This window comes from Microcaecilia unicolor, chromosome 9 (genome assembly GCF_901765095.1).
Source record: "Microcaecilia unicolor chromosome 9, aMicUni1.1, whole genome shotgun sequence".
NCBI classification, from domain to species: domain Eukaryota; kingdom Metazoa; phylum Chordata; class Amphibia; order Gymnophiona; family Siphonopidae; genus Microcaecilia; species Microcaecilia unicolor.
The window spans coordinates 1,513,878-1,538,167 of record NC_044039.1 but is presented as its reverse complement, the minus strand read 5'-3'; the positions used below and the strand labels follow the sequence as shown (position 1 = coordinate 1,538,167).

Sequence of the window (24,290 nt, the reverse complement as noted above, 5' to 3'; positions counted from 1 at the left end):
TTCCCCCCCCCAAACCCACCTCCCCGCTCCCCCCGTTTTCTATTTCTGTTGATGGCTCTCTCATTCTCCCTGTCTCCTCAGCTCGAAACCTTGGGGTCATCTTTGACTCTTCTCTCTCCTTCTCTGCTCATATCCAGCAGATTGCCAAGACCTGTCATTTCTTTCTTTACAACATCCGTAAAATCCGCCCCTTTCTTTCCGAGCACTCTACCAAAACCCTCATCCACACCCTTGTGACCTCTCGTTTAGACTACTGCAATCTGCTTCTTGCTGGCCTCCCACTTAGTCACCTCTCCCCTCTCCAGTCGGTTCAAAACTCTGCTGCCCGTCTCGTCTTCCGCCAGGGTCGCTTTACTCATACTACCCCTCTCCTCAAGACCCTTCACTGGCTCCCTATCCATTTTCGCATCCTGTTCAAACTTCTTCTACTAACCTATAAATGTACTCACTCTGCTGCTCCCCAGTATCTCTCCACACTCGTCCTTCCCTACACCCCTTCCCGTGCACGCCGCTCCATAGATAAATCCTTCTTATCTGTTCCCTTCTCCACTACTGCCAACTCCAGACTTCGCGCCTTCTGTCTCGCTGCACCCTACACCTGGAATAAACTTCCTGAGCCCCTACGTCTTGCCCCATCCTTGACCACCTTTAAATCTAGACTGAAAGCCCACCTCTTTAACATTGCTTTTGACTCGTAACCACTTGTAACTACTCGCCTCCACCTACCCTCCTCTCTTCCTTCCCGTTCACATTAATTGATTTGATTTGCTTACTTTATTTATTTTTTGTCTATTAGATTGTAAGCTCTTTGAGCAGGGACTGTCTTTCTTCTATGTTTGTGCAGCGCTGCGTACGCCTTGTAGCGCTATAGAAATGCTAAATAGTAGTAGTAGTAGCGCCCTTCTTTTGTAAGGGGTTAAAAACAAATTAGTCACACAAATTGTTCTGTTTTGTTTGTTTTCGTTTAGTTTTTTAAAATGCTCAATATTCCATTTGGCCAACTGAAATTTCTTATGAATGGAGCAAATTATCTAGACATATTCATGTCTGAACGTAGAAAAAGAATGGGCAGAAATAGTAACTGGCTTGAATGATTCATGTAAAGTTTACTCTCTTTACCGGTATCTCACAGAATTCAGGGGCCCTTTTACTAAAATGCATTAAAAATGGGCTTAACGCGTTTTAATGCAGAACTTTCCAGCACACTAAGCCCATAGTTAATGCAGCAGCAAAATTAGGCTTTTTTTTTTTAATTTGCAGGTCATGCACTAATGTCATCTGTATTATTAGTGCATTCTAATCAGACATGCGGTAGCTGGATAATGCTTTCACACCCATTCCAAAAACCGTAAAAAAAGAAATAAATAATGTGCCATTAGTACGCAGAAAAGGGGAACTTTGTACAAAATGCTTAAACGTGTTTTGCAGTGAGCATTTTCTCATACATTAGGAGCGCATTAGGGCTTAATGTCATTTAGTAAAAGATTTAGATTTTGGCATGACCTTAGCGCTATTCAATTAAAAGAACTGTTAAGGCCTTAAATTCCAGCAAGAGACCACCATAAATCATCTCAGGAGATGATAGTCCAAAACTCCTCTCTGGTACTGCATCTGACTAGCTGAACATTTGAAGGAATCGATGCTTTATCCCGTTATTCTGATCCAGTAAAGACTATAAAGCAATCTTCAGGAAATCCACGGAAAGGTTAGAAGTGGATTGTGAGTTCTGTTTTGCTGATTTGCATATGCTGTGCCTTTTTTTTTTTTTTTTTAATTATTTAAAATGCTGTTCGCAAGTGAGACTATTTCTTAATGGCAACAGGTGACAGATAACCTAGTTTAAATTATAGGTTAATATTGCAGAAAAATCACACGTTTGGCAGTGTTGTCTGCATTTATAAACATTTGAATCTACTTTTTCATCTAAATAAAACTGAAATAGTGAATAAGTCCTGGCTTTCCTGCTGCTCAGCAAATTTCTGTCCAGTTGTACCGCTCTGTGTGTTTCTGAAGGGATTGTGTGGGCCCTGGAGCCTGGAAGCCTTCCCTCCTGCAGCACAGACACTGCTGGGGACACACAGGATGAAGAAGGAGGAACTTACAAGGTTTCCCTTTGCAAAGTTTCCCTATGCCTAGAACCTAACATTGCATTATGTAAAAAAAATGGCCAGAAAGTTCAGCTTTGCTTCCCTAACTTCAAATTACATTTTTACTTTTGTAAAATGTATCCCTATCTCAGCTGTCTGCTGTGTCTGCCTGGGAGTGTGGAGCTCCTTCCTCTTCAGTTTTCTAAAAGAGAAAAGGACACGTAGAAATTGCTATAACAGAGCTTGATACATAGTGAAACCAGCATATGCAGATGGACTACAGACTTCACTGTGCTGGCAAATGAGATAGGTACAAGCTGCCAAGAGAATGTACACACACAGCCCCGAACTGGAACAGTGCCTGATTTTTCTGCAATCGGTTGTGGTTCCACGCAGGATATGTAAATATGTATGAAATATAACCAGGCCTGCCTAAAATCACAAAATCCATCTCACAATCATTTACGCATTCATAATTACTCTTTCAGTACCCCGAATACAACCCTATTAAAGTTGTGGGAAAACCCAAGACATGAATATGAAAGTCTGATAAAACAGTGCACAGACTTATTAACCAGGTGAGCTCAGCACTCATCACGAATTGAGTTATGGTCTCATTAGTATAACCTGCACCGTGAAGAAAGAATTTAACCCTTTTCCTTCCTTCTCAGCTGGCTTCTCTACCTGCATTGAAAGGTGTTGTATCATAGTTTGTACATTTTTCTCTCAACATCTCTGTGAATTTGACAGGACAGTGATTCAGAATTAGGGCGTAATTATTAAAAGGGACTACCGTTAATAAGTGTTTGAGACCTAGTTATTAATAACTGGGGTTATCGGTAAAATAACACGTCTTAACAGTAGCCCACATTGATAACTTCCCCTCTTAATTAAAGAAAAAAGAAATGTCTATAGAAATGGAAATCACTGCTCTATGTAATAAAAAATGAGCCAAGTATAGGACTATCTAGCCATTGTGACATCACTGAGGAGGTTGGCTCATTGGTGGAAAGAGACATTATGACATCACAATATCAGAGCTGAGCCAAGTATAGGGCAATGAAGCCATTGTGACATCACTGATGAGATTGGCTCATTGGTGGAAAGAGACATTATGACATCACAATATCAGCTCTGGTTACCAGAGACTGAAACTCTTCACATTAAGGGGGGAAGTTATCAACATGGGCTACTGTTAAGTTGGGTTATTTTACCACTAACTCATGCTATTTTAACACGGGTCCCATTTTACACAGTGAGACCTAGTTTCTAATAACTGGGGTTAACAGTAAAGTAGCATTAATTAATGGTAGCCCATATTTGTTTAAATCCAAAAACCAATGGAAAAGGTGGCTAGGGATGTCTATTCCTTAACGTGCCTTAAAAAATGAAGTGTGCACTGAATTAATTTAATGCATGTTGACCTACAAATTACCACTCGCTTAACTAGAATAGCAAGTATTAATTTTTTAAAGTATATTAAAACTTTTTAATGTTGAAATGAATGTGTAACATGAAAAATAATCTGAAAATCAGAGAAAATGACTAAACAAATCAAAACTTTTTGCCCTGTGCACATCCCTGGAAGGACTGCACAGCTTACAAGGAGGGGAGAGCGTAATGCTGCTACCACCTCTGGAGAGGAACAGGCCTCAGGCCCACTATTTAGGAGAATACAGTAAAAGAAGGGTGGGTCCTGCTTCTTTGGGCTTCTAGCTTCAAACTTAGATTAGATGGAAGTCACCTGTATTCATTTCAGCACCATGAGCCTCATTAACAACAACCAAGAGTTTCTTCCTTCTATATTTCACTCCCAACTCAGCTTAGCTATTGCAGTGACTGCTTTCAACTAACCTAACCACACCCTCTCCAAAAGACATTACATATGTGATACCCACAAAGGAGCCTTCTCCGGAGTAGCCCCCACACTCTGGAATGCATTGCCTGAAGGACTCCACTTAACACAAGACTACCTCTACTTCAGGAAGCAGGTGAAAGCTTGGCTCTTCAACTAACCCTTTAATGGAAGAAGTAACTAACCTCTTAGGAGTGACACAGGCTGCAAAGGGACGGAGCATGCGAGGGGCAGAGGTGGCACTTACACACACAACTTGCAGAATACAGTAAGTTACACATACTGTCGCTGCATATCGGTACCCAGAGTGCACCTGCACCACTACCTGCCTAGTGGATCCCATCCCATCAACCTGAATTTCTTTGCATCACTATGAACTGCTGATGGTCAACAAAAGACTGTCCAGCAGAGAGGTTCCACCCATGTGCTTATCCGCCCATGTTCATCGCACTTTTCCTCCTTCCACTCTCATCAAGGTTTGATCTCATGTGGCAGAACTCGCACCACTTCTGTTGAATATCTTTGTCAGCCCACTAATAACGCTCTTATAAGACCTGGTATTACTGCTTTCTACTATGTTGACAATATCCTCCTGGTCTGCTACACCGATTCTCTTCTCCTTGATCTTACTCGGTTAAACTTCGCACTGGACAAAATCTCTTTTTGAATCTCCAAAAGCCATCTGGTACTTAATCTTGAGAACACTGTTGCAGCTTGGGAGTCCTAGTTCACTTTTTTTATCAGCCGTACTTCTTAGCTCTCCGAGGGGCCTGCCGCTGCCCACAGCTCTGGTTTTTGTAAAACTCAAGGCCCCCTCTACCTTTTAAAACAGCAGTTCTTTGCCAGCAGCAAGTACTATCAGCCAGACACTGATACACACTGCTCACACCAGCCGCACAGCCTTCCCTGTGACACAATTTCCTATTTCCGCATAGGCAGGAACCAGAGGGCCAGGGCTTTTGTTTGTCCTGTGCCTGGCTGTGTCTCTCAAGGGCCCTGCGGTTACCCGTTTCTTTTCATGCCCAATGTAAGATTCTTACACTCCCAAACTGGCACTCCTCCTTATCTTTCCTCCTCTGTTGTCACCTACGGACCCCTGACCATTATAGTTCCTCAACAACTGTCATTTGCATATCCACTTTGTATGAAATGCAAGGACCAGCACTGTTTATTGCATCACATACTTTTAGCCTCCATCCATTTCAAACTATCCTATCTCAAATTGTGGTGGGCAGTGAAGACCTATTTATTTCAGAAGACATTTGCAACCCTGAGTGGAACTGATGTCACTGCATAATTACACTGTCCTGGTTACCTATCTTTGAACTGGATTTCTTGATAATCATAACGACCTTCTCGAATACTTGTTCTCTCTCTCACCTGGTTCTCGTGTAGCTACAGTTGCGTTCTTACCACTCTGACAGACATTAATATTGTTAAAATTATGGTGTTCCAGATGATTAATTTTTCATCTTTTGTACTACGCAAGCATTACTAATTAACCTTTTTTGATGCAGTCAATTAAAGGGGAAGCACAGCGTATTAATGGAGCGCGAACTGAAGAAAAGCAGACTAGCAGTGATTAGTGAGTCAGTGTGGTGAATGCACACACTCATTGCTGTGTCTGTCTCACTATTGTGCATCACTCACCTTCCTCATCCTCTGTCTCAGTATGATGGGCTCCCCCATTAATCCTTTCACAAAACAAATCCAGCTACTCATGATGAGTACTTATAACGCCTGTTATCAGAATAAATTCTCATATCTTTCTCTTTCTTTATCCTTTCAGCATTCTGAGTGGGACCAGAGACGAGGATTCAAAGGCTCACAGGTCAGTTAATATGGTGGTTTTCCATGACTGTGAGGCTGAGCAAGGTTTAGTCATCGGATCTCGATGAGTCATGTACACTAAGGTTTCAGAACTTCTGTGGATAGGGAGGAAGGAGGAATATGCCTATCGGTTAGTGCGGCAGCCTGAGAGCCAGCAGGAACTGGGTTCAATTCCCACTACAGCACCTTGTAACTCTGGGCAATTCACTTAACCCTTCATTGCCCCAGTCACAAAAAGAAGCGCCTGCGTATACTATGTAAACCACTTTGATTATAACCACAGAAAGGCAGTATATCAAATCCCATCCTCTTTCTTAAGTTGATTTAATGTTAGAGTATGCAAAATGGTAACGCCCCAGCCTACATGTCAGATCTAATAGAACTACCACTCAGGAACGCAAAAAAATCTTCTCGTACACCCCTCATTCTTCATCCTCCCAAATGTAAGGGTTTGAAATACAAATCAATGCCTGCATCTACCTTTTCCTTTACGAGCACGCAGCTCTGGAATGCGCTGCCACGCAACTTGAAAACGGTTTATGAACTGACCAATTTCCGCAAACTATTAAAAACCTATCTCTTCGACAAGATATATCACAAAGATCAACATGTGTAACTGTATAATCTTTTGAACTTCTAGCACTGTCTTATAATGTCTTTTGCTTTAACACCATTATATAATTCACCACCATGTAACACAAATCTTCTGTAAACCTAATGTATATGCACTCCTATTTCCAGTACCCATGATGTATTGTAAGCCACATTGAGCCTGCAAAGAGGTGGGATAATGTGGGATACAAATGCAATAAATAAATAAATAAAATTAATTTAATGTACATTAACCTACAAATTAACATGTGTACAATCATTTTCCATGCATGAATTGGAACTGTGAAACCAAAAATATTTTACAAAAATCATGGAAAACCCAAACTTCCCCCCAAAATATATCAAAATTATTTTGTCAGCAGGGAGGAGATGTACTGAATTTTTAACAAGCCGATTAACATTAGGAGGTTCACAGGATGGACACAAGGATACAGAGCTTGTCACTTCTAGGATTGCAAGGTTGATGGAAGCTCATGTAAAGTTTGCTGTCTAGGAATGAGAAACTCTACTTCTGTTTTTCATATATATAGTATTTTTTTATTCATTTCAAATATTTATAACACGCTCATCCACAGTTCTGGAGATAAGAAAATGCTACCAGTCCCGTTTTTAAACCTCAGCTCATGCATCGTCTTGTGCTGCTAAAGGTGCAGGCTGATTTTCTTCTTGAAATGCTGTACTCACCCTAAACCACTTTGCCCTACCCTAACCCTGATATACCAATGAAACCGTTTCTAGGACTAATTTGTTTGTACGTTTCATTCCATAAACATCATTCCTCCTTCATTTGCTACATTTCATGCACTCATTCTCTGGCAGGTTCTGTCACACATACAGCGTCTTTCGCCTCAATCTCCAACATGACTCACAGACTGGCGAGTTTAAAATGCGTCTTCTTTTGGTGCCGCCTTCCTCCTCATTGCTATTCTGTAGCCCTTCATTCTCAGTTGATGTATGTCTTTGGAGCAAAGATTAAACCCTGTGTTATCTTTCTCTGTCTGACAACAGTTGTCCTGTACTCTTAGCCCTCTGGTGATCATTTTAGCTCTCCTTATTTATTTATTTAGATTTTGCTCACACCTTTTTCAGTAGCAGCTCAAGGTGAGTTACATTCAGGTACTCTGGATATTTCTCTGTCCCAGGAGGGCTCACAATCTAAGTTTGTACCTGAGGCAATGGAGGGTTAAGTGACTTGTCCAAGATCACAAGGAGCAGCAGTGGGATTTGAACCAGCCACCTCTGGATTGCAAGACTGGTGCTCTAGCCACTAGGTCACTCCTCCACTCTACTAGGTACACTGGATATTTCTCTGTCCCAGGAGGGCTCACAATCTACGTTTGTACCTGAGGCAATGGAGGGTTAAGTGACTTGTCCAAGATCACAAGGAGCAGCAGTGGGATTTGAACCAGCCACCTCTGGATTGCAAGACCGGTGCTCTTACCACTAGGCCACTCCTCCACACTCTGTTCCCCAGTGCTTAGATCTCCCTTGTTTGGTACAGATTAGTGGATAGGGTTCTGGGTGAGTTGGTCTTCCCTGTTACTTTAAGGCAGAAGCACTCACCAGTTTCACTGCTTCAAGGTTCCAAATCCCCTTCCCCAACAGGGACTGTTTGTGGCAGCAGCTTCACTCTTTAGCTCTTTTCCCTTCATGGCACTCCCTGATCATTTCATTCAGTATGGGAACATACCTCTCTTTTATTTTATACACCAGACTGAAAACCCTTGTGCTTTGTCCTTCTCCCTTAGCTCCTTAGACTCCTTACACCCACTGCTATTCTACATGCTCCTTACTGGACAACCTCCAGGAAGGAAGGGACAAGGCTCATCTCTTAACTCCCAGTTTTATACTCCCCTCCTAGCTTAAGCGTCAATGCCATTGGGCCACTTTGTTAGAATAGACTTCCCCTTATTCGGAGTTGATTGGCACCTTTCTGGAACAGTGGTCCAGAATGTTCTTCCTGCTGCTGCATAAGGAAGCTAAAAAATGTATGGATTGAGGAGAAAGTCGCTAAGAATACTTGCAGTTAACAACAAGGTGGAGTCTCATATCTTTTTGCACGGATATTCATATCACTCCCCTGGTGACTCTATCAACATGCATAGTTTTAATCATCGACTAAAACCACCTCCACCCTAATGTTGTAATTGCAAAATGTAACTTATATTGCCACACTAACATGTGCAAATGTGCATAAATATATAACAAAAGACACTTAGCTTAAGGAGCATATAAACTCCATCATTCAGACTGGCATGTGTAGAAGCCCCGACAGTGCCTGTTTCGCTATGCTTCTTCTGGGGGAACCCACACCATTTAGCTGAAACATGTCTCGACATTTGCACATGTTAGTGTGGCAATATAAGTTCATTTTGCAATTACAACATTAGGGTGGAGGTGGTTTTAGTCGATGATTAAAACTATGCATGTTGATAGAGTCACCAGGGGAGTGATATGAATATCCGTGCAAAAAGATATGAGACTCCACCTTGTTGTTAACTGCAAGTATGCTTAGCGACTTTCTCCTCAATCCATACATTTTTTAGTAGCCTACAGTATAATAGGAGTAAGTTAAGCCATATAGTTTTTTGCTGCATAAGGAAGGGCATTTTGGTAGTCTGGTATATTGGAAGCCCCACCACCTGTACTAAGCTGAATTCATTTGCACGGTCCGGGTGTGAGAGGGCAGTGGTTACCCTAGAAGTTTGTTTCTGTATGAACATACCTGGTCACAGAGAGGACTATTGGAAACGCCTTGAATCTATTCTAGTACAACAACTGCTACATCAACATTAAAGAATCCAGTAAGCGAAGAAGGGAATGGAAGCTATCCACACAAAGGAGTCACTTGAACATTTCTTTAAAAAAAAATATATATATATATATATATGTGTGTGTATCATTTAGAATTTGCTATTTAGGTCACACCTTTCCAGTGGTAGCAGTTCAAGGCAAGTTATAGTCAGGTACTTTAGATGTTTCCCTGTCCCTGAGGTCTCACAATCTAAGTTTATACCTGAGGTAATGGAGGATTAAGTGACTTGGTGAAGGTCAGAAGGAGTGTCAGTGAGATTCAGTCTCTGGTCTCTCATTCACAGCCTGCTGCTCTAACCACTCCTCCGCTCAGACAAGTATTAACATACACAGTTTAAAAGCACATAATTGTATTTATTTATTTATTTATTTATTTATTTATTTATTCATATATAAACCTGGATAAGAACACCTAAAGACCCCATTGTGCTGGATCTCTGCCCAGCAGGCTACAAGATCATCCACTGGGACAGATTAGACAAGCGAGGGGGCGGGTTGGCGCTCATTTACCGCTCTCACCTCATAGTAGATGCAAGTTCGGTTTTGATCTCCTCGTCGCTGGAAGTTGCTGCTGTCAAGGTTCATCATCCCTCCCTTCATGGCCAGCTGGCCTGTGTGCTGTTTTACAGGCCACCAGTTACCTGGTCAAGCAGTCATTCTGCGCTTCTGGATTTCATCTCTAATATCTGCATGAACAACTCGAATATACTTTTCTTGGGTGATCTCAACCTTCATTTGGATAATCCCACATCCCCAGAAGTATCCCAATTCCTGGATTTTCTCCACCTTTGTGACCTCGAATGTCCTATCTCTGGTCCAACTCACTGTAAGGGTCACTCACTTGACCTCCTCTCATTTAAATTTTTAGACGATCAGAACTTTTCTGTTCATGATATTAGCTGGCTGGAAACGGCTTGGTCGGATCACTTTAAATTACAGTTCACACTACGCTGGCAAACCTCAGGCCCCCTCCGGCCTCGTCATTCTCACCAACATTACACCAGAGGGGTCATTGACCCCAGCTTGTTCTGGAGGTCTCTTTATAGTCATGGCTCGGATCTGCAATCATCCTCGCCCACTTATCTCACTGACTGGGACCACACTTGTAACGCAGTGCTGAATACAATTGCACCCCTGCGTCACAAATCCTCGCACATTCGTAGATTGTCACCCTGGTTCTCAATAGACCTGAGAGCTTTGAAACGTGAGGTACGACGTATGGAAAGAACCTGGCGAAAAGGTAAATCTGATCAGGCTCGGGAGGCCTGGAAAAGTAGTCACCGCAAATATAAACATGCCATCCGATTTGCAAAGCGCACCTACTTTTCATCTAAGATGCAGGTGGCTGGCCGGGACATCCGACAGATATATCAACTACTAAACACCTTTCTAGATACTCGCAAGCTAGAACGCTCCAGTGTTGATCCTCCCTCAGCTACACAACTTGGATCTTACTTCAAGGAAAAAATTCTTACCCTGCGGTCTTCAACCGTCAGCTGTCTCTCTGACGTGGATGACTTTCTGGCATCCTTGGACGTGCCTTCGGGTGCTTGCCCCGCTGACCGCTTTTGGACCAAATTCAATCGTCTGTTACCCGATAACGTGACTGCTGCTCTACGTAAATTCATAAATAAATGCTGCAAATTAGATGTATGTCCGACTCATCTCCTAAAAGTCGCACCAAATTGTTACATTGAAGAACTGACTTGTTACCTTAACAATATGTTAAGCGCAGGATTTTTCCCGCCAGGTCATGGAAACATCCTTCTCACTCCAATCCCAAAAAATTCAAAGATCAAGCCAGATGTCATCTCTAACTATCGCCCAGTGGCTTCGATACCTCTAGTTATCAAGCTGATGGAGAGCCTGGTCAATGTTCAGCTCAACGAATTTCTAACTAATTTTGATATCCTCCATCATTCGCAATCAGGTTTTCGAGCTCATTACAGCACGGAGACTGTCCTGGTTACCCTCTTATCCAACTTTCGACAAGAACTATCTGTTGGACGAAAGATTCTCCTGCTACAATTTGACATGTCTAGTGCTTTTGACATGGTGGATCATGAACTCCTGCTCCATCTACTGGATACTTTTGGTATAGGAGGACCAGTTTTGCATTGGTTCAAGGGTTTCTTGACCTCAAGGTCCTATCAGGTCATGGTGAATTTCCACACCTCTGAACCGTGGAATGCTTCTTGTGGGGTCCCTCAGGGCTCTCCCCTCTCACCTACCCTATTCAATATAATGATGATGCCTCTAGCCACAGCACTTGCAAATCTGGACCTCAACCCTTTCATCTATGCGGATGATATTACAGTCTACATCCCTTTTCAATCCACAGTATCAGAAGTTGCTAACCTCATAGATGCCTGCTTCTCCACTTTAGAACAATGGGCCAGGGTGTTTCGCTTCAGGCTAAACAGGGAAAAAACTCATTGTCTCATCCTCTCGTCCAAGCACGCACATGTAACAGACACAATGTTTCCAGTTCTGGGCTCTGCCCTCCCGATTGACAACAGCCTGAGACTTTTGGGAGTGCACCTGGATTCACATCTCCAGCTGGTTGATCATGTACACTTGGTCTCCAAAAAAATGTTCCAGGCCATGTGGAGGCTTCGACGTATCAGATACCTCCTTCCCAGAGACTTGTTCCGTACCCTTGTCCACTGGCTTGTCCTATCCCACCTGGACTATTGTAGTGGTATTTATGTGGGTTGCCAGGCCTCCTTACTGAAAACTTTCCAAACGGCTCAGAACACCGCGGCGAGGCTCATCCTAAACGAGCGGCGTTTTGCACACGCTGACCCCCTACGCTTTAAACTTCATTGGCTACCTGTACAGGAGCGCATTGCTTTTAAGATCTGCTCCCTAACACATAAAATCATCTATGGGGATGCCCCGGAATACATGTTCCCCTTGATTGACCTTCCGCCTAGAAATGCCAACCCTGCTGCTCGGTCCTATCTTCACCTCCATTTCCCGAATTGTAAGGGAGTCAAGTATAAGAAAATCTTCGCCTCGTCTTTCCGTTACTGGAGTCCCAAATACTGGAACACGTTACCTCGCCACCTTAAAACTCAAGTGGACCATGCCCTTTTTAAGAAGTTGTTAAAGACATTCCTCTTTGCTAAGACTTATCCCTCAATTTACCATGTTGATTAAAACATCCCTTGTCCCTTACCCTACTTAGTTCACTTTGTTAGTTTCTTCCCCCATGTTTACTTCTTTATGCTTGCCTAAGCTGGTAAGTTTGTACTCTTATGTAATTCTCTGTAAGCCACATTGCGCCTGCATGTGTGGGAAAATGTGGGATATAAGTAACAAATAAATAAATAAATAAATAAATAAATAAATAAATAAATATATTTAGCCTGTTCTCCCAGTAATGACCATAATAGGTTATACAATGCAAATGTAATAAACAAATAATACAATAATAAAATGAACGTAATTCAATATGGAGCATAAATCTTATCTAAAGATAAAACCAATGGGACCATAATCCAGTGGCGTAGCCAAGGGTGGTCCTGGGTGGGCCCAGGCCCACCCACTTTGGGCTCAGGCCCAACCAGTAGCAGCACACCTATGGTGTGGCTGGCAGAGATCCCCAAGCCCCATCAGCCGAAAACTCCCATCAACTGTTCCTTTTGCATACCTTGTAAATAGCAGATCTTTGCCTGCAGCGAGCAGCGACTGTTACATACTGCTCACACTGCCCCACAGCCTTCCCTCTGATGTATTCCCGCCTATGCGGAAACAGGAAGTTGCATCGGAGGGAAGGCTGTGGGGCCAGCATGAGCAGTGTGTATTATTTGCTTCTCGCTGAAAGTGAAAATCTGCTATTTAAAAGGTATACGGGGGAGGAGGGATGTTTGAGAGACCAAATGGGATGCAGGCTAGAGAGGGAGAGACCAAATCATTTGTGGGACAAGGTGGAGTTCTTCTGCCCACCCATCTTGGGCCCAGGCCCACCCAAAATTAGGTGTCTGGCTACGCCCCTGCCATAATCATCTGAAAAGTCAGAACAAACCATAAGCCAATCCTCTAAGAAAATCAGAAAAAAAAAAAAAAAAAAAAGTTTTTACAACTCTTTGAAACTCCATTAAAATCATCAATCGATGTACAAGACATAGGAATCATTCAAACCTCAAAGTTCTAACAGAGAAGAGAACAACGCCTCTCACTCTGTGAGTGCAAAGGACAAATCAGAGCATAAATGTAAACACTAATACTAATAATTTTTTTAAAACAGCATTTCTCAAGTGGGAGCCAATGCAAAGAGAGAAAAATAGACATAATCCCCTGGATTACACACGCAAATCTGGTCGTATTCTGGATTTGTGCATACAACTTAATTAGTGAACAAGCCAATCAGTGCCAATAACTGGCTAATTAACAAGCAATTATTGACACTTATTTGTCCTGTTTGTCTTAATTAGATTGTAAGCTCTGATGAGCAGGGACTGTCTGTTCATGTCCAGTGTACAGCGCTGCGTATGTCCAGTTGCGCTGTAGAAATGACAAGTAGTAGTAGTAATTTATGCATCAGCATTTACACCGAATTTTACTTGGCATAACTGCCCACAACTAAATTTAGTCGCACAGACGGGCGCTCAGTGATCAGATGTTTAATCAATGCAAAAATAGTCCTAGACCTATTAGGTGCTTTTAACAATACTCCAGAGAAATAGATCTTCTTAGCGTCAAAAATCCCCAGTTTATATTCATCAACACGTCTACTATTTATTTATTATTATTATTTATTAATTAGGATTTATTTACCGCCTTTTTGAAGGCATTCACTCAAAGCGGTGTACAGGAAGACTTTACACCAAACTCTCTCGGCTTTTCTCACTGCTCCTTTAAGAACTCAAAACTGCTCAGTAAACCAAGCTGAAGAAAAATTCCTAAAATTAGATTTAATCACTTTTTTTGAAGCTAAATCCTCATACAGGGAATGAACACCTACATTCCAGGAGTCGACCTTCTCATCTAAGGTCTGAATAGGTGAATTGTAAGTCTGTGTGTTTGCTCTTTGAAAAGCTGGGTTTATGCGGAAGTGAGGGTATGTTATTAGCTAAATGCTTATTTATTAAACATGTTGAAAACGTGAGTTAACCCAGAGCTACACATCTGGATTCTCTCTTAATATGCATTAAAGAGCTAGTGTACTGGGTGAGAACTTCTTCTTGTGTCCACCTAGCACTGTTCTACTTTTACTCACTGGTGAGCTGTTCTGAGTTGGCCTCTGTGAGAATTCGAGGGCTGCTCCATCTGATTGTTCCATTTAATAAGAGAAAGAGCAAGGTTTGCAAAGTGGATGAGAAAGGCAGTAAGTATCCTGTGCTTTGGAGACGAGTTCTCATGAATTGGTGCTTGCTGCCCTCTCTTGGCCAAGCAGAGGCTTTAGACGGTAGCAGTTTGGCAGTAAGAAGGCTGCGACAGGCGTAGGGTGAGAATCTGTAGTGCAGAATTCTGCCTCGGTGCTTCATATTGGATATCTCTTGCTGTTCTTTAAGGGGGTGATGTTCAGTCTAGTTTAAGCAGGCAGGAGAGGCTGCAACTCACTTAAACCATGCTCAGCATCCCAGCCACTGATATTTACCAGGCAGTGCTTCTAAATCTCTGCTCTGACCACCATGGCACTGCCCGCTTAATTCCAGGGCAGTCTGTGTGGGCAGTGTCAGGAAGGCGCCAGCAGTTATGTGGACATCCGCAGAGCTAAGCAAGCAGATTGGACTGCACAAAAGGCTTTCCTATCTTTACACACTTAGGTACGCATGTGCCAGTACTGAAATCAGCCGGCAATAACTGTGGACTGGCAGCTGACCCAGTGCCCAGAGGTGGGCTGGCATTGAATATCTAGGCTGAATTTTGCCCTCAGCTGTCAGCAACTGTAAAACTATAGGATTGCCCACTTTCTCCCATGTTTAATCTGGCTTCAGTGCCGTAGCAAGGGCTAATGGCACCTGGGGCGGGTCGCCGCTGCGCACCCCCCCCCCCCCCGGGTGCAGCACGGTGCACCCCCCCCCCCAGACCGCATTCTTACCTGCGGGAGGGCCGATCCGCCCCGAGTGCATGTCACTCGGAGCTCCGTAGGCCCCGCTGGTTCCCTGCTCTCTCTGCCCCGGAACAGGAAGTAACCTGTTCCGGGGCAGAAAGAGCAGGGAACCAGCGGGGCCAGCACCCCCCGAGCGCGTGCACCCGGGGCGGACCGCCCCCCCCCTTCCTACGCCACTGTCTGGCTTTAAAGCCTCTTGTTATAGTAACATAGATGCATATTTTCAAACCACTTAGCCTTCCAAAGTTCCATTGAAACCTATGGAACTTTGGAAGGTTAAGTGCTTTGAAAATATGCCTCATTGTAACATAGTAGATGACAGCATAAAAAGACCTGCACGGTCCATCCAGTCTGCCCAACAAGATAACTCATATGTGCTACTTTTTGTGTATATCCTACTTTGATTTGGACCTGTGCTCTTCAGGGCACAGACCGTATAAGTCTGCCCAGCACTATCCCCGCCTTCCAAACACCAGCCCCACTTCCCAACCACCGGCTCTGGCACAGACCGTATAAGTCTGCCCAGTATTATCCCTGCCTCCCAACCACCAGCCCCGCCTCCCAACCACCGGCTCTGGCACATACCTTATAAGTCTGCCCAGCACTATCCCCACCTCCTACCACCGGCTCTGGCACAGACCATATAAGTCTGCCCAGCACTATCCCCGCCTCCCAACCACCAGCCCCACCTCCCAACCACCGGCTCTGGCACATACCTTATAAGTCTGCCCAGCACTAACCCCGCCTCCCACCACCGGCTCTGGCACAGACCATATTAGTCTGCCCAGCACTATCCCCGCCTCCCAACCACCAGCCCCGGCACAGACCGTATAAGTCTGCCCAGCACTATCCCCACCTCCCAACCACCAGCCCCGCCTCCCGATCTCGACTAAGCTCCTGAGGATCCATTCCTTCTGCACAGGATTCCTTTATGCTTATCCCACGCATAAAGGAATCCTGTGCAGAAGGAATGGATTATTAGAGTGGTTGATAATGTTGTAGGGTTGAACTGTCAGGGAGAAAGTTACAGATGACTTGTTGCTTTATATGTGTATGCAATCCTTGACTACTTTGCTTGCCTTGACTGACAAATTTCCTGGGATATCTGCTTAAAAGATTAACTGGGGAAAGTCTGGTGCAAGTCCATAGTTAGCATCTGTGTGCCTTCTCTTGTGTGGGTTCCTGATAAGTTGAAATATTTGGGGGTGTGGTATGGTAATTCTGTGGAGCATTCTTTAGAATCTAATAAAGAGGTGATGTTGCAGTTAATTGATGACATTCTTTTGAAGTGGTCACCTTTATACCTGTCCTGGTGGGGGCATCTAGATGCTATCAAGATGGTACTTGCGCCTAAGATAAATTATATTTTGAGTCTAATTCCTCTTCTGTATCCTGATTCCTTTTATAAAATATTAGAAAGGAAACTTTTAGATTTTGTGGAAAAGTAAAACACCAAGAATTGCTTAGAAGAAACTAAAATTCATCAAAAGTAAAGGGGAGGAGTTTAATTTTCCATATTTAAAGTTCTCTCATTATGTGTATCTGATGGCTGCTGCTGTGGCATGGCTTGTGGATGGGGCAGATGGACAAAGGGTTAGCCACTGTTTGCCTCGGGATTGGTGGCATGGAATGTTGCTACTCTTTGGGATTCTGGAATCTTTTACTCTTTGGGATTCCGGAATGTTGCTACTCTTTGGGATTCCGGAAGCTTGTTACTCTTTGGGATTCTGGAATGTTGCTACTCTTTGGGTTTCTGCCAGGTCCTTGTGACCTGGCTTGGCCACTATTGGAAGCAGGATACTGTGCTAGATGGACCATTGGTCTGACCAAGTATGGCTATTCTTATGTTCTTATGATGGTTAGTCCATTTCCTCTGAGTAGTTTACTTACAGGATCACTCCCTCTCCATTTCATTCTCCTCCTTGTCTCTCCTACTCCCTCTTTTAATTCTCTGCTTTACTCACCCCAGTTATCAGTTTAATAACACTTTTATATTTAACTTCAGTAACAAGCATCCCTTTTTCAATAACTCCTCAACAGAAACACTAATTTACCTGTAATCCTTGAAATGTTTCATCCAACAGATTGTTCTCTCGTCCCAGAAAGCTCACAACTCAATAATTCCTAGTCTGTAACGGGTCGCCAGCCTCTGTGTTCTTCTTATAATTTCCATGTATTACTGAGTGCCTAACACTTTACTCTAAATGCATCAGTTCTGCGAAGAGAGCTGCATCCCTGCCACAAAAGTAGGATGAAGGATGGAGTGTCCATCGCATAAGGACAGTGTATGACAGAGTTCTGCCAACATGTTTGAATTCCATTACCGTTTTCATCTCCACCACCTCCCGCGGGAGGGCATCCCACATATCCACCACCCTCTCCATGTTTGCGTTTGCATTTGTGATTGTGTTTTTCTTTGCATTTGTGCTTGCGTTTGTGTTCTACATTTGCATTTGTGTGATAGAGCAGGAGAAACATCATTCAGAGCTGGCAGCAGAAGAGAGGAAGCAGGTTCTTTTCCTCCTCATCTGAAGAGATGTAAAAAAATAACATCTTCCCTCTCCAGGGCTGTCTCCTCAAGTGGATGTGCTAGAGAATTGGAGAAGAGCAGCTGAGCAGCAAGAGAGGCTCTGAGTAACCGTCCACTGAGGAAAAGCAGAAACAGCTTGCTTTCCGTCGTCCTTGAGTAAACGAAAGGCTCTCTGTACAGTCTACATGTTCAACTGAAGGCATTTAGTCTTGGAACTGCATCAATCTGTTTTAGTTGTGGAAATCAGATATCAGTTGTAATATGCTGCTTTCAACAGAGAAACAGACACTTGCAGCTGTCTCCTTAGAAAGGGGCCTACATTGAGTCTTGCTTTGTGTGACTACCTGGTTACACAAAATTGTGCCCAACATGGAGCCCTGCCAGGAAGCCATTCTTCTGTTTTCAGTGACTTTTAATGTTTTTGCAAGTTTGGTGTGCCTTTTCACTTGGACTGCTTCATTTGCAAAACCACCCAAGTTGACTGCATTGTCGTGATCTCAGGCTGATGGAGACAGCTCATTGGAGAAGACTGCTGACCTGGTTGACGTCTTAGACAGTGTAACCAATTGGTTGGGGAAGAGGATTCATAGAAAGGCACATGGAGAAGTGTGTCCTGTAAGCGTGCAGGGGGGTGACAGGAAAAGCAGCACCTGGCCCAGCCCTCCTGGGACTGCAGTGTTTAACCATCAATGTTTTATCAGCAGATTAGAGCAGTTTAGCTGACATCATTCAGAGAGAGCTGTGAATGCAGTACCGAAAGGTTACCGGGAACAGGCATGTCAGCATCACCCATTGTGTACTATTTTGAAAGGCCTTGTGGTTGCGATTGAGCATGCCCAACAGTAATATAGTAACATAGTAAATGACGGCACATAAAGACCTGTACGGTCCATCCAGTCTGCCCAACAAGATAAACTCCTTTTACATGGTATGTGATACTTTATACCTGAGTTTGATTTGTGCTTGCCTTTCTCAGGGCACAGACCAGCACTGTTCCTGTACTAGAAGTTCTGATGATTCAGGAATCCTAAAGAGTTACAAGATTCTGGAATCTCAATTAGTAGCAACATTCCATGTAGAACCCTAAAGAGCAGTGCTGTAGCGAGGGCGGCTGACACCTGGGGCGGTTCGCCGCTGCGCACCCCCCCCCCCCCACACAGAGCGCATTCTTACCAAAGAGGGCGGGCGGGAGGGCCGCTCCGCCCCGAGTGCACGTCGCTGGGAGCTGCGTCGGCTCCGCTGGTTCCCTGCTCTCTCTGCCCCAGAACAGGAAGTAACCTGTTCCGGGGCAGAGAAAGCAGTGAACCAGCAGAGCCGACACCCCCCCCCCCCCCAGCGGCGTGCACCCGGGGCGGACCGCCCCCCCCCTTCCTACGCCACTGCCAAAGAGTAACATAGTAAATGATGGCAGATAAAGACCTGTACAGTCCATCCAGTCTGCCCAACAAGATAAACTCATTTACATAGTATGTGATACTTTATACCTGAGTTTGATTAGTCCTTGCCATTCTCAGGGCACAGACCGTAGAAGTCTGCCCAACACTGTTCTTGTACTAAAAGTTCTGAAGATTCTGGAATCCTAAAGAGTTACAAGATTCCAGAATCCCAATTAGTAACAATATTCCATGTAGAACCCCAAAGAGTAACATAGTAAATTACGGCAGATAAAGACCTGTACGGTCCATCCAGTCTGCCCAACAAGATAAACTCATTTTACATGGTATGTGATACTTTATACCCAAGTTTGATTTGTCCTTGCCATTCTCAGGGCACAGACCGCAGAAGTCTACCCAGCACTCTTCTTGTACTAAAAGATCTGAAGCTAACGTTGAAGCCCCTTAAAATTTACACTCAAGCCCATCCTTATCCAGTTACGATCAGGGCGTAGACCATAGAAGTCTGTCCAGCACAGTTCTTGTACTTAAAGTTCTGAAGCTAATGTCAAAGCCCCTTAAAATTTACACTCCAACCTGTCCATATATTTTCATTCATGATTAGGGCACAGACCGTAGAAGTCTGCCCAGCACTGGTTTTGATTCCCAATTACCAGTGTTGCCACCCAATCTCCACGAAAATTCCATGGATCCATTCCTTTTAAACAGGATTCCTTTATGTTTATCCCATGCATGTTTGAATTCCATTACCGCTTTCATCTCCACCACCTCCCGTGGGAGGGCATTCCACATATCCACCACCCTCTCCATGTTTGCGTTTGCGTTTGCATTTGCAATTGTGATTGTGTTTGTGTTTGTGTTTTTCTTTGCATTTGTGTTTATGTTTTTTTGTGTTTGCGTTTGTGTTCTATGTTTGCGTTTGTGTTTCCATGCCTATTTTATTTTACAGGTTCCCACAGTTTCTTGAATGGAGATCTCATAAAGTAAAGCCATGACCTGGTTTAATACACCTAGAAGATAGAAGACATGATCAAAGTCATCTGAAGTTTTTCTTTGAGAAATGTAAAAAACAGATGAAAAAAAAATCAAAATATAAGTGGTTCTCATCTCATAATGATCTACTTTTCCTTAGATAATTTTCAGGGTCTCGTGTGCTAAGGACCTATTTGCTAGTTTGCTTTACTCTGGTTATTTTCTGAAGTCTTGTGAAATAAGCTGGAATCAGCCTCTTATTTCTACATCTAATGTTCAGAATTCCCAGTGAGCTAATGAAATCTTTTTATAGTGGATTTTTCACAGACTTAATGTAAAAGTCAATTGAACAGGGACATGTGGGCGCTAATATTTACATCTGCCTTTTACATGGCGTAAGTGATACCACCTAAATGTTGGCACACAAACATCAACTTGCGCTCTATTCTGTAATGGAATCTGGGTGCACAGAATTTTGGTGTGTAACTTTTAGCTCCCATATATAATTGTCCCCTATAAGGATAATTGCAGCTCTGCCTGTTATTCTGGATATTCAGTGCCGATATCCCAATAGGAGCCAGCACAGAGTCAAATGACATGCCGATTGCAACGTTTGAAAATGATGGTGGATAAAGACTATAAAGCTTCTCCAGTCTCTCCATCCATACCAACAAACAGCACAATCTCTTCCTGTCCCTCAGAGATTCTGATACAATCTACATAAGAACAGCCAATGGTCCATCTAGCTCAGTATGCTGTTTCCAGCAGTGACCAATCCTACTACTAATCATTTCTGTAGTGCTACAAGACTTATACAGTGCTATACACATTATATACAGGTACTTTCTCTATCCCTAGAGAGCTAACAATCTAAGTTTTGGTACCTGCAGCAATGGAGGGTTAAGTGACTTGCCCAGAGTCACAAGGAGCTGCAGTGGGAATGGAACCCAGTTCCCCAGGATCAAAGTCTTCTGCACTAACCACTAGGCTACTCCTCCATTCCTTCCTCTTTGGGATTCCGGAATCTTGCTATTCTTTGGGGTTCTACATGGAATGTTGCTACTCTTTGAGATTCTGCTTGGAATCTTGCCACTCAGGATTCCAGAATCTTGCTATTCTTTGGGGTTCTATCTGGAATGTTGTTACTCTTTGAAATTGTGCATGGAATCTTGGTAATGGGACTTGATATACCGCCTTTCTGAGGTTTTTGCAACTATATTCAAAGCGGTTTACATAAATTCAGGTACTTATTTTGGACCGGGGCAAAGGAGGGTTAAGTGACTTGCCCAGATTCACAAGGAGCTGTAGTGGGAATTGAACCCAGATCACCATGATCAAAGCCTTCTGCACTAGCCATTGGGCCTACTCCTCCACTCTGGGTCACAAGTACCTGGTAGAAACCCAAAGCATTATAGTGGGGTTTGAACCGGTGTCCCTTGCTTTACAGTGCACTGCATTAACCACTAGGCTTCTCCATTGGGAGGCTCTAGACGCGTGAAGGTCTTCAGGTGGAGATGGTGAATTTTAGACACAAGATTTTTACAGTAACAGTTAAGCTGCTAGAATGTACTGAAGTGAATTCCATTCTCTGCACCACTGAGCTGTCCTTGAGCCATGACGGAGAGGTTTACTCTTAAGTGAGAAACCATCCTCAGTATTAATTTATATTTTAATGTACTTTAAATAAAAAAAGCCATGAATTGAATCTATTGTTCAGGAGTTGTACTTTACCCCACTGTTTCCAAGCAACAGTTCATTTCAGCCTGAGCATTTCCTGTGCTTGTCGAGCTCTGAGGTAAAGCTGCCCCTGTGCTTTCTCTCATTGTGTACCAGAGATTTATAAGGAAGACCTGTGTAAAGTGCAGCAGGCCCAGGGTTTAAGCAAAGCAGCATTAACTATGGAGCAATGGAGCTGCGGCTTAGCTTTTAGATAACCCGTCTGGAGACGCTGATGGCACACTGGGAAATTGTCAGCTGTCCATCTCTGCATTGCATGAAACGGCGCAGGAAAACCATTTCCCTCCCCGATCAGGTACAGTCAGTGGTTCTACCCTCACCCTTGTCTGTCTCTAGCCCAGTGCACTCATTGGGTTTCTTCTACTTCATATCAAAGAGTGGCTGTTGGGTCCCAAAGTAGATTTTCAAGCCCCAGGTTTATGGGGAGCTGTGTATGTCTCATCTCTTTCACTCTGATTATTAAAATGCAGGTTTTTTTTTTACCAGATCACAGTGGTATCACTTCTCTAGTGCAGACCTTGTGAAATAAAGACCCAGCAAAATCCGTGAGCCAATTTTCCTTTCACTGAACGGTCTGGCTATACAATGTTTTGTGGTGGAAGTTTTTCAGAAGCAGCAAGAAATGCTTTGGAATAAATCATGCTAAATTTTCTGAACTGTACGAGAAAATTAGCATGCAGTTCCGACCTGTGCAGCTTTACTGGAGCCCGTCCCTGTTGTAAAGGTTCAACTTCCGATGCATTTCGTGGGTCTGCTTCCAATGACTTATGGAACACATGCTCTGGGTAAATGCTGGAGGCTAGTGTCATATTCATATTACTCAGAATGTGCCAGCAAAAATCAGTGAACAGGAAAGGTAGACAAGAACGTAGCTTTCTGCTAGGTCTGTGAATTGTTTTAGGGCTGTCTAAATCAGGGGTTGTCAACTCAGTCCTCGGAACACATCCAGCTAGTCCAGTTTTCAAGATATCCAGAATGAATATGCATAAGTTAAATTTGCATGCCCTGCCTTTGTTGCATGCTAATTTAGCTCATGCATATTAATTCTGGATATCCTGAAAATCTGTGTGGGTTGAGAACCACTTCTCTAAATGCTAAGGCACACAGTGGGCTGCTCTGGCTAGAATTTGTTGTGTTTAGGTTTGAGCAAGAAAAATGGAATATTTACATACGGAAGATGAAAAAGTGCAGTTCAGTCTGTGCCTCTTTGGGATCTCTGCAGGCAGCAGTGTTCTGATAGCCGCAGAGATGTGCAGGGCCTGAAGGAGACAGTCAGGGGCTTTGTCAATGCAGGTCTTTTCTCTTTATGTTTGAAGGTCACTTAACACTGCAAACAGAAGATGCAGCACATGACCAAGTGCATAAACAAGGGTGACAACAGTTTTTTATAAATCCAATCCTAACCCCTCCCCCCATCATTCTCCCATCCTCTCAAGCAACTAATGATGTGGCTGACTGAAGTTCTAGAATCCGAGCTGTAGCTGTGATGATGTGTAGGTTGGGATCCCAGCCCTGTACTTCTTCAGCCACCACCAGCAGTCATATGGGCTGGGAATTATTTTCAGTTTATCTGTAGGTTTTTAAGCACTTTTAGCTACTTCTAACCTGGCATTAATCTAGCAATCAAGGGGAAGTGTGCTGGGGAGGACCCTCTTTCTTTCAGTTGGGGATTTTCATCCACGTTTGTAGATCTTTCCAGTATAAACAGATAGGGTTTTCGTAATAACTAATCCTTAGCTGACAACATATATGTTGACCTACCCAGTCTGTCTGGGTTTTCCATGTACAATGCTCTGGCCATGGGTATAATTTGTTAATGTAATCTAACATTTATAATGCACTTTACCAGCAAAAGTTCAATGTAAATAATAAAATACAAACCAAAATACAATAAAACAAAAACAAAGTAATTATTTATTTATTATGTTGATGATGGAATGTGCCTAGAACACTGTTCATAGTATGGAATATAAAATTTTAAATAAATAAATGCTAGAAAAGAAATTGTTCAACTCTTTTTGGAAGGCTCTTCCAAATCAATGTTCCTGTCCTTTCACTGTCTTCTTTACTACCACTATCAATTTAAAATCAAGGAAGGAAGGAAGGAAGGAAGGATGTTTAACCTGCTGTCATCCAAAGAACATAGATCTCAAATCAAAGGTAGGGACATACCATGAATTTATCTTGCATGACAGCAGCACAAAGCAAATACTGGCCATAGCAGGCAGCCAATGCAACCTTAATAAATAGAGGGTCGGTCAACTCTACCTCATCAGTCATGTTGTGATGTAAAGTTGTAAGTGAGTCAGGGAGTGGTTTTTTGATTCCATTACCAAGAAGTGCATCAAAAGTGAAAGGAGTCCAGCTTGATTAATGCATGAAAGGAGAATTTCTGATA

General features: G+C 43.3%; 1 protein-coding gene across 5 annotated transcripts in view; it reads left to right on the top strand.

Annotated features, from left to right (window-relative positions):
* Nucleotides 1–24,290, top strand: part of PDE3A (phosphodiesterase 3A) — a 225,789-nt gene that overhangs the window by 157,164 nt on the left and 44,335 nt on the right. For 2 of the 5 annotated variants that reach the window (XM_030214235.1, XM_030214232.1), the window contains exon 2: nt 5,732–5,773. The exons of 2 other annotated variants lie outside the window; for them this stretch is intronic. In XM_030214235.1, coding sequence (XP_030070095.1) covers nt 5,732–5,773 — 42 coding nt within the window. Of the gene's footprint in view, nt 1–5,731; nt 5,774–22,129; nt 22,188–24,290 lie in introns of those variants that run through there. One more of the 5 variants, XM_030214234.1, reaches the window with a different exon arrangement.